The 10,089-nt window shown below is 65.9% G+C and overlaps 2 protein-coding genes across 2 annotated transcripts; one reads left to right on the top strand and one right to left on the bottom strand.

Moving 5' to 3' along the window:
• Positions 1–6: 6 nt before the first annotated feature.
• On the top strand, positions 7–1,691 carry OSBPL7 (oxysterol binding protein like 7). The gene is made up of 4 exons (XM_071728365.1): positions 7–407; positions 622–748; positions 846–968; positions 1,061–1,691. Exons 1-4 carry the CDS (start codon positions 188–190, stop codon positions 1,167–1,169), a joined length of 579 nt encoding a protein of 192 aa, XP_071584466.1. The 5' UTR covers positions 7–187; the 3' UTR covers positions 1,170–1,691.
• Positions 1,692–1,831: 140 nt separating this feature from the next.
• TBX21 (T-box transcription factor 21) lies at positions 1,832–9,833 on the bottom strand. Its single transcript, XM_071728525.1, is given in 8 exon segments — positions 1,832–2,859; positions 3,006–3,067; positions 3,636–3,794; positions 3,894–4,015; positions 4,125–4,279; positions 8,925–9,141; positions 9,144–9,344; positions 9,347–9,833. Coding segments are annotated over 8 exon segments (1,617 nt in total). The 5' UTR covers positions 9,387–9,833; the 3' UTR covers positions 1,832–2,198.
• Positions 9,834–10,089: the final 256 nt, after the last annotated feature.

The following is a 10,089-nucleotide window of genomic DNA, read 5'->3' as shown; positions in this document are numbered from 1 at the left end:
CCACGCCCTTTAACTTCAACCACGCCCTTTAACCCTGACCACGCCCTTTAACCCTGACCACGCCCTTTAACCCTGACCACGCCCTTTCTCTGTGACCACACCCTTTTACCGTGACCACGCCCCATTCCCGTTAACTCAGCCCTTTCCCAGTGGCCTCGCCCTTTCCCAGTATCCCTGCTCCCTTCCCATGACCACACCCTTTCCCATGGCCCCACCCCTTCCTATAGCCCCGCCCCTTTCCCCACGCCCCGCCCCCTGCCCGCAGGCCCGGTACTGGGGCGCGGGGTCCAACGAGGTGCAGGGGGTGGTGCTGAGCCGCAGCGGGGCCGTGGTCGAGCGCTTGGCCGGGAAATGGCACGAGGGGCTGCACCGGGGACCCCCCCCCGGGCACTGCATCTGGAGAGCCAGTAAGGACCCTCAGGGTGGGGTGGGGGGGGGAAGGGAGGGAAGAGAGGGGGGGGAAAAGGCGGGGAGGGAAAAGGGGGGAGGGAAAAGGCAGGGGAAGGGGGTGATGACCCCACTTTTGGGGGTTATCTTTGGGGGGGGGAGGGGGTGCAGCCCACGCTGGGGGTCTCAGGACTCTGTGTGTGTGTTCCCACCCCCTCCCCATGCCCCCCCCAGACCCCCTGCCCCCCGACCCCGAGCGGAATTACGGCTTCACCCGCTTCGCCCTGGAGCTGAACCAGCTGAGCCCGGAGCTGCGCAGGGTCCTGCCCTCCACTGACACCCGGCTGCGCCCCGACCAGCGGTCAGCAGCACCCCAGGGATGGGGAGGGGGGAGCAGGGGGTGTGCTGAGGCCGGGCAGCTCGTTACACCCGTGTCTGTGTCTGTGTCCCCCCCGCAGGTACCTGGAGGAGGGGAACGTGGCCGCAGCCGAGGCGCAGAAGCGTCGGATCGAGCAGCTCCAGCGGGACCGGCGCCGGGTGATGGAGGAGAACAACATCACCCACCAGGCACGCTTCTTCAGGTGGGGGATGGGGGGCACACGGGGATCCCACCCACCCCCCGGGTGGTCTGGGGGACATCCCAGATGGGACACCCCCCCCTCCCTGTCCCCAGGAGGCTGACGGATGCCAACGGGAAGGAGTCGTGGGTCACCAACAACACCTACTGGAAGCTGCGCCTCGACCCCGGGTTTGCCCACCTGGACAGTGCAGTGCTCTGGTAGAGACCCCCCCACGGGGTACTGAGACCCCCCACGGGGTGCTGAGACCCCCCACGGGGTGCTGAGACCCCTGCCCAGGGTGCTGAGACCCCTTGCCCACGGTGCTGAGCCCCCAGCCCGTGGTGTTTGTTGAGCCCCGCTCTGGGGCGCTGAGCACCCCCTCAGCTCATCACAGCAGTGGTGCCCACTGGGGGGGCTGGTCCCCCCAGCACTGGGGTGTGCTGACCCCCACCCCCCCAATCTGTTTTGCTAGAGTTTAAGCAAAACTCTTATAAAATGGGGAGGGGGGGGCAGTGTGTGGTACCCCTCCAGCTGCCCCCCCTGAGCCTGGGGCAGAGCCTTGGGGACCTCTGGGGCACTTGGGGGGCAGGGGCTGGCAGTGCCCCCCAGCCTTGGGGACACAGGATGCCTGGGGGGGGTCCCTGGCTCGCTGGGGAGGGGGGGCCCGCGGGCGGGCAGACCCCTCTTCACCCCCCCCCACCTCCCACCCCTCCGGCTGCTCTAATAAAGGCTGCAAAGAGTTGGGCTGTACAGAAAGGTTCCTTCCCCCCCATCCCCTCACACCTGGATCCCCTCAGTGAGATAAGGAGGGGGACCCAAAAAATCCCTTCCCCCCCCGTGCCTCAGTTTCCCTCCCGCACCCCTGCAGAGAGCCAAGAGCCGTGCCCCATAGCATCCCCTTTATTGCTGGATATGCTGCAGCCCCCAGCCCCAAATCAGGGCACGGGGGGGGGAAGGAGGGGGGGGCTCAATAAATACTTCAGCATTCACCCCCCCCTCCCCCTTGCCTTTAAAAACCACCGACAACAAAAAAACAAAACAAAACAAAACAAAACAAACAACCCACACCTTTCCCCCCTCCTCCATGCCCTCTCCCCTCCCTGGTTGCCCCCATGGCCCCTCCGGGGTGGCACCGGGGGCTGCACCCCCCCTCCCCCTCTGCTCAAGTCTTCCCAGGACACGGGTGTTAAATAGAAGGGGGGGGACACACACAAACACACAGAGAAGACCCCTTGGGGGGGCAGGGGGGGCTCAGTTGCCGTAGAAGCCGCAGTAGCCACCGTCCCCCCCCGGGTCCTTGTCGTAGATGTCCCCGTTGCGGGGCGGGGGGGGAGAATTTTCGGTGCTGGAGGGGTAGGGGGAGACCCTCCTCCGCTTGCACTCGTAGAGCCCCGAGTCCGAGGAGTCCCCCGAGGGGGGGGCGGTGGCGGGGGGGGGCTCGGGGGCCCAGCCCTCCGTTTCCTTCCCCTTCTCCTCCCCCCGCAGCTCCCGGTACCAGCCCAGAGCCCCGGGGTTGCCCTTGTACTGCCCGGGGCTCCATCCCCCCCCCCCCGTCCCGAAGCCCCCCGGCCCCTCGGGGTAATAGGGCAGGGGGGGGTGTGGGGCGGGGGGCAGGGGGAAAGGTTTCACCCCGTAGGGCACCAGTTTGCCCCCCCCGTACCCCCCGTCGTAAGCACCGTACTCCAAGGTCCCGGCGGAGGGAGGGGGCTGCGGGGGGGTGAAGAACCAACGCGGGGGGTCCTTGGGGGGCAGCGGAGCCCCCCGGTCGGCAGTGAAGAAGCGGTTGGGGGGGGGCAGGGGGTACTGCTCGGGTAGGAAGGGCTGGAAGCGGGGGGCTGGCAGGAGCTGCTGGCAGGAGGGACCCTCCGGGGGGGAGGGGGTGAAGCGATCGCCCTCCGAGGCTGGGTACATCCTGGGGGGGGAGGACACACACAAAGGGGGGGAAGGGGTGGGTTTTTTGGTGGGGTTTTTTTTTTTGGGGGGGGGAGGGGATGCCCTCCTGTCAGCCAGGGAGGGGGGACACTGGCAGGAGGGTGAGGAAGGGGGGCAGAAACTCACGAGTCAAAGTTGTCCCTGAAGCCTTTGGCAAAAGGGTTGTGGTCGATCTTCAGCTGCGTGATCTGGAGGGGGGGGACACACACGGAGGTGGGGGGGCTGCCAGCATTCCCCCCCCCCTCAACAGGGATGTGCCCACCACCTCTTTTCCCTCGAGGAGCCCACACCAGGGTGCCCTGAGGCCCCAGCACCCAGGGAGCTCAGTGATGTCTGGGGGGGGGACATTAGGGTGCTGGGGTTGGGGCTTTGCGGGGTGCTGGGATGCTTTGGGGGGGCACTGGGGGGGCTACTGGGGTGCCAAGGGGATGAGGAGGGGGGTACTGGGATGCTAAAAGGATTTGAGGGGGGTTACTGGGATGCTGAGGGGGGGTAACAGGGGTGGCTGCAGATGGAAGGGTTGCTGGGGGGGGGGTTTGCTATTGGGGTCCCCCTGATGCTGGGGACCTCAGAGGGTGTTGGGAGGGGGTAGCAGGGGCTGGTGGGGGGGTGGGGGTTACTGGTGTGGATGCTGGGGTAATACTGGGGTGTATCAGTGGCCCTGGGAGGATGCCGGGGGTGGAGTGAGGATGCTCCTGGGGGGCTGCTTGGGAGGGGGCACCCCCAAACCAGTGAGTGGGGAGGGGGGACACTCACATCAGCGTTCTGATAGGCTGTGACAGCGATGAACTGGGTCTCGGGGAAGGTGAAGGTGTGGGTGTGTGGGGAGGGGTCCGGGTCCCCCCCCTCACCCTCCTTCACCTCCGTCACGTGGAGCCGGGGTTGGTACTTGTGCAGTGACTGCAGGACGATCATCTGGGGGGGCACGGAGCAAGGGGAGGTGGGAGGGGGCTCGGGGGGGGGCTCGGGAGGACACCCAGCACCCCCACCCCAGCATGGTGTCAGGACCTTTACCTGCCCCACGTTGTTGGCTGCACCCTTGTTGTTGGTGAGCTTCAGCTTCCCGAAGGAAACCTCCTGCCTCATCCAGTGAGCCCCCGTGTTGGGGGAGTCGGGGTGCAGGTACAGGCGGTTCCCTGGGGGGGGGGACAGGGACAGAGGGGACAGCGGTGTCACCGGCACAGCCAGGAGGAAGATGAGGATGAGGATGAAGGGGTTGGGGGACATCCCCCCCCACACACACACCTGGCATGTTGCTCTCGGCTTTGCCACACTGGACCCATTTGCCTCCCTGGTACCGCCAGTGGTGCTGATCCACCAGAACCACGTCCACGCAGATGCTGTAGTGGGCCACGGGGTTGAGCCCCGAGAGGCTGAAGCTGAGGAAGGGGAACATCCGCCTGGGGAGGGGACAGAGGCACAAACACTGTCACATCCCCCCCCGCTTTTCCTCCACCCCGAGGGGGTGGCTCTGCCTCGGGAAGCAGTGATGGGGAAACTGAGGCAGAGGGATGACCTCCCCGTGCCCGGCTGGGTCTGACTGACCCCAGCAGCTGGGGGATGCTCTCGGGGATGATTCCCACCCCCCCCAAACACCTCGGCATCTTCCTCCCCCTCCCCAAGCACCTTCCGGATGGGAAACCAACACCGCTGCTATTTCGGGCTGGGCACCAGCGCCAAGGGCAGGAAGGGGACAGGATGGGACAAACAGAGGGGACCCTGTGGCCCCTGGGGCCGCAGCTGCCACCCCCACACCCCAAAAGGGACGCGCCCCAATGTCCCCCCACACCCCAAATCCCAGCCTTGGGGTGGGAGAGTTGAATCCTCTCCCTCCAAATTCCATCCAGTATCATCCCTGGCAGGGGGCTGATGGCAAACGGGGGGTCCCTGCCTGGACTTGGGGGGCTGTGGGTGAAACGGGGGTGAAGAGCACAGTGAGGGGCTGGGAACTTGGGGTGGGGGCAGCTCTGGGTGCTGGGGGATGGGGGGGAGGATCAGCAGGAAACTGCTCGGGCACAGGGGGAGCAAAGAGCACGAGCAGCCCAGGATGGGGGGGGTGGGGGAGGGTGCTGACTCAAAATTGCCTTTGCGAGAGAGAGAGGAATAGAAAAAGAAAGAGAAAAATAGGAAAGAAAGAGAAAAATCGAAAAAGAAAGAACGAAAGAGATAAAAAAGAAAGAAGAGGCTGGTGGCAAGGAACCACACACGTGTGTGTGCCCGGGCACCCCCGAGCATCCCGGGTACCCCCCGAGCATCCTGGGCACCCCCCAGCATCCCTGGGTTCCAGCCGAGCATCCCTGGTACCCTGGATCATCCCGGGTGCCCCGGGGGTCCGTCCGAGCCCTCGCAGCCCCCATCCCCTCTCCCGTGTGCCTCGGGGGGTGCCTGGGGGGGTCACACCTCCTGCCAAGCCCAGCGCAGCCCTGGGGAGGAAAAGCGGCCCCTGCCCCCCTCCCCGAACCGCAACCACACCCCGGGGCAGCAGCAGGGTCTGCACTCCCTGCCCCCCCGAACCCCCCCCAAGTCCCTTCAGGGCCAGGCCTCGTGCTCCTTGTGCCAAAGGGCTCTGAGCTGCACCAGCCCCGACCTGCTGCAAGGTGCAGGGAGGAAAAAAAACAGCTTTTTTTTTTTTTTTTTTTTTTTAACGGGGTTTTCTTTTTGTTGTTGGGGGTTTTTTTTTTTTTTTTTTTTTTTTTTTTTTTGCACCTCTCTCGCTCCCCAGCTCCAGTTCCTCGGCTCCCCCAGCCCCAAGCTGCCGGCGGAGCAGAGAAAAAGTCTCAGAGCTCAAACCACGGCGCGGTGCAAACCGCAGGGCTCGGCCGGGGCACGGGAGGGGGGGGCGGGGGGGGTGAGACCCCAAACCCTGTGCTCCTCGGGTCTATTTTTAAATCCTCTGCCCACCACCCCCTGGGCTCGGCTCCCCCAGGCTCAGCCCTCTGATTTGGGGGGTGTTCACACACCCCCTTACCCAAGGGGCACCCCAAAAGGCGGGGGGCACCCCCTGGTTCCCCTCTCTGAAGGGGGGGCCTGGTTCTCAGGTCCCTCGACTCGGGGGGGATTGAATGGGGAGGGGGAGGGCGAGCAAACCATGGGCAGAGGAGTCAGGGGACACATCCAGGGGACGTGGGTGTCACGAGGATGCTGGGTGACACAGGACACTGGGGACACTGGGGACATGGGGACACGGGATGGGACAAACTGAGGTGGAAGGGAAATCGGGGGCCTGAAAACTCCCCTGGGGAGCAGGAGCTCAAACCCCCCCCCAGCCACCACCTCCTCAGTTGCCCAACGGCAACCGAATGGCCACCAGAACCACAGACGTGTGGGACATGTGTGTCCCCTCCCAGTGCCACCTGCCCCCCCGTCCCACCACATGGCAGCACGGTGGCAGTGAGATGGTGCAGCTGTGTGACACGGTGACACGGCACAGCTGGATGGCACAGGGACACGGGATGGTGACAGGGGATGGTGACAGGGGATGGTGACAGGGGATGGTGACAGGGGATGGTGACAGGGGACAGCAGCGTGACACAGCACAACTGCAGCAGGAGCCACCGCCTGGGCCTGTTCACACCATCCCCACGTGCCCCCCAAAAAGGGCAAAGCCACCCCCTGTGCTCACCCCTCAAACCAAAGCCACCACTCATTCTTGCCAGCCCTTGTCCCCAGAGCTGTCCCCTGTGTCCCCCCACTGCCAGCCCTCGTGTCCCCCAAAAAGCCACCCCTGGCATCTCCTCCAATGGCCGTGCCACCCCTTGTGTCCCCAAAGGCAACGACAGCTCCTGCGCCCCCAAAAGCAGCACCGGGTCACCCCCAAAAGGCACAGGCAGCCCTCTTGTCCCCACAGAATAGCAAATGCACCCCTGTGTCCCCCCAAAAGGCACAGGCAGCCCCCGTGTCCCCCCAGAAGCCACAGCCCCCCCTGGTTTGGCAGCACAACCCCGTGCCAGGAATTCCCCGGATCCCTCTGCCAGGGTGACAGAGACTCCCTGGGGGGTTCCCCAGAAAATCCATCCCTGGCTGAGCCCCCCCAGCTGCAGGAGATGGAGCCCGAGTGGGAAAATCTTCAGGGAATTCTTTTTTGCTGGAGATGAGCGGGTGTGGGATGGAGTGGGACAGCAGAGGTGACAACCCTGCACCCCAGTGCCACCATCTCCCACCCTCCCTCCTCTCCCTGGGGACACCAACAGTGGCACAGGGGGACAGACCATGTCCCAGCCCCCCAGCCCTGCAGGGGCTGCTCTGGGGTGCTCACCCCCCACCCCAAGCCCCTGCTCTGGGGTTTTTCCTGTCTCAGCAGAGCTGCAGCCAGGCCCTGCACACAGATTTTTGCAAAAGCAGCTCAGGGCTGGGGGAAACGGATGTTTTGTGGCTCTGCTTGACATCTCCCCAGATGGGGTTTGCTGTGAGCCCCCCCCCAACACCAGCACATTCCCCCCCCCAGGACCCCAGCCCCTCTGCACAGCCACTGGGGTGGAAGGAGATGAAAAAAAGAGCCCCCAAAATCACCCAGGTCCAGGCTGGGAGCTGGCAGAGGGGTTGAGATTTTCGGGGTGTGTTGGGGGAGCACCCCAGTTCCCAGACCCTGAGCTGCCCTGACGCAGCGGGGATGGGCACAGGCCACGAGGGGAAGGAGAGGAGAAATTCAGCAGATTCCTGGGGGATCTGAACAGCGAGAAACAACCATTTGGGGCTGCCCTGTCACCCCCCCTCCCACCCAGCACCTTGGTTGCTGCAGGGGGGCACATGTCACCCCACGGGTGACGGTGACAGTTTAGTGCCAAGTGTCCCCGAGCCCGGAGGGGGAGAGCAGGGCCTGGGAACGGCGGTGGGAATCCAAGCGACCTTAACGTGTTCAGACTTCCAACACATTCAGCAGGTTGGGCTCAGCATCGAAGTGACACCGTCTGTCTCAGCCCAGGGACAGGGACGGGGACAGGGACAGGGACAGACCACCCCACGTCGCCTCCAGCAGCCCCCACACCCCCAAAAGGAGACCCCCAGGAGGGGAAGGGGGGATGTTGGGGAGGGGAGGGTCTCTGCCCCGTTCTCCCCCTTGCCGTGGATTTTGGGGGGCTGTGGCGTAGCCCCCGAGCCTGATCCAGAGGGGGCTGAGGCCTCTGCTCAGCTCCCCCCCCCTAAAATTTTCCTGCCTCTCCCCCACACGGCCCCACTGGGACCTCCCAAGAGGGGTGGTGGCAGAGGGGGGGTCACTTTTGCCCCCCCCTGCCCCAAGGACCCTGTGCACACCCCGGCATGGAGGGGACACCCAGGATGTGTCTGAAATGTCTCCCCCCTTCCCCAGGCTCCTGGGGGGCACCCGGAGCCCCCTGCCCCACAGAGCAAGGGGAGGTGTCACCCACCCACCCACCCACCCACCCGTCCCCTGTGCTCATGGGTGGCCGGGGGCTGCAGGGACCCCCTCACCACTTGTTGCAGCACCGAGTTCTGGTTCTAACCCCTGGGTTGGGGCAGGATAAATTCTGCCTTTAACCCCCCCCCCAGCTCCAGCTCCACGAGCTGCCTGGCACAACCAACCCTGCCCGGGCACAGGAGCTCCAGACCCCCCCTGTCCCCCCCAGCACAGGTGGGGACATCCCAGAGCTCCTTCTCCTTCCAACAAGCCAAAACTCCTCAAGAAAACAAGGCCGGGGGTTTCAGGGAGGGGGGACTGATCCACTTTGCTCCCCCACTATTTTTTTTCCACAGAAAATCACCCCCAAACCCACAGGGATTGGGGGTCCCCCCTCTTTCACACCCCCCTTCCAACTCAGCACAAGCGGATGGGGACCCCCAGCCCCCCCCCACCTCCCACTCCCCCAGCCCTTTGGGGACACGAAGCCCCCCAGCCCCTCACCGTGCCTCCCACCCCCCAGCCCCCCACTCTGCCCGTCCCGCACCCCCCTGCCCACCCCAGCACCCCCAGTCGGACCCTGCCCTCCCGTAGGGCTCCCGGTGTCCCTGCCGGGCTCTGTCCCGGTGTCCCACGGATCCCCTGCCCGGTCCTCCCCGGTGCCCCCCCCGGGCCGGTGCCCCCCGTCTCACCTGCCCTGCTTGGTGATGATCATCTCGGTTTGGTGTTTGTGGAACTTGGCCCAGAGGGGGAAGTTGTTGAGCATCACCTGCACCTTCCCGGCCGCCCGGTAACCGGGGAGGGCGCAGAGGGGTCCGGTGCGGGGGCACAACGGGGCCGCCCCGGGGGGGTAAACCCCCTCCGCACCCGCGTACAGCTCCGAGTAACCCTCCACGGCGTAACCTTCCCCTTGGGGGCGGCGGGGGGCGGCGGTGCCCGGTAAGGTGGGCACGGTCCCAGGAACCGGCCGAAGCCTCCGGTAGCGCCGTAATGCAGCGGGGGGGGTCCCGGCTCCGCTACCCCCCCCTCGCCGTAGTAGGCGGAGGAGGCGGGGGGGTCCCGGGGTCCCGGTGGTTCCTTGGTGAAGCTGGGGGTGCCACTGAGCATGGGGCGGCGGGGCGGGGGGCTCCGGGGCCCGGCTCCAGCGCGCCCATGGAGGGGCGGGGGGCACCGGCCCCGCTCAGCCGCTCATGGGGGTCCCACCGGCGGTCCCGGGACCCGCAGCCGGGTGCGTTTCAGCGGTGCCCACCCCGCCGGGCTCCCGCCGCCCCCTCCATTCCCGGTAGCCCCGGGAGGGGGCGGCGACCCGGGGAAAGCCAAGGGGGAGGGGAGTTAAAAAAAAAAAAAAACAAAAAACCACAGCCCCTACTCCCCTCCCCCCTAAAAAAATCAAACAACAACAACAACAAAAAAACCCCAAAACTTAAACACCCGGAAAACCCCCAAAAGTGCCGTCAGGGGCGGGGGGAAGCTCGGCGGTGAGGTGGGGGGGGCCGCCCTGCCCCGCTGCTGCCGGTGCCGGTGCCCTCACGATTCACCTGCCCATCGCCGTGGCTCCGCGCCTCTTATCCAAAGAAGCGGCTCCGCGCCGGGAGCTCCGCCCCCACCTCCCCAGGACCCCCCCCCGGAGGAGACAACCCCCAACGGGGCGGGGGGAGCGGGCACGGGGCGGGCCGGGGGCGGGAAGGGAACAGGAGGGGAGCGGGACACGAGGGAGGGGATGGGGGGACACGGGAGGGAGGGGGGGCACTGGGAAGTGGGGAGGTGGGAGGGGATGGGGGGGTCGCGGGAGGAGCCGGGTCGTAGGGTGGGGACACGGAAGGGGACAGGGACACGGTGGGGAGGACACAGGGATGG

The sequence above is a fragment of the Heliangelus exortis genome, chromosome 29 (assembly GCF_036169615.1).
Source record: "Heliangelus exortis chromosome 29, bHelExo1.hap1, whole genome shotgun sequence".
In the NCBI taxonomy this organism is placed as follows: Eukaryota; Metazoa; Chordata; class Aves; order Apodiformes; family Trochilidae; genus Heliangelus; species Heliangelus exortis.
This window is presented reverse-complemented; position numbering and strand designations above follow the sequence as displayed.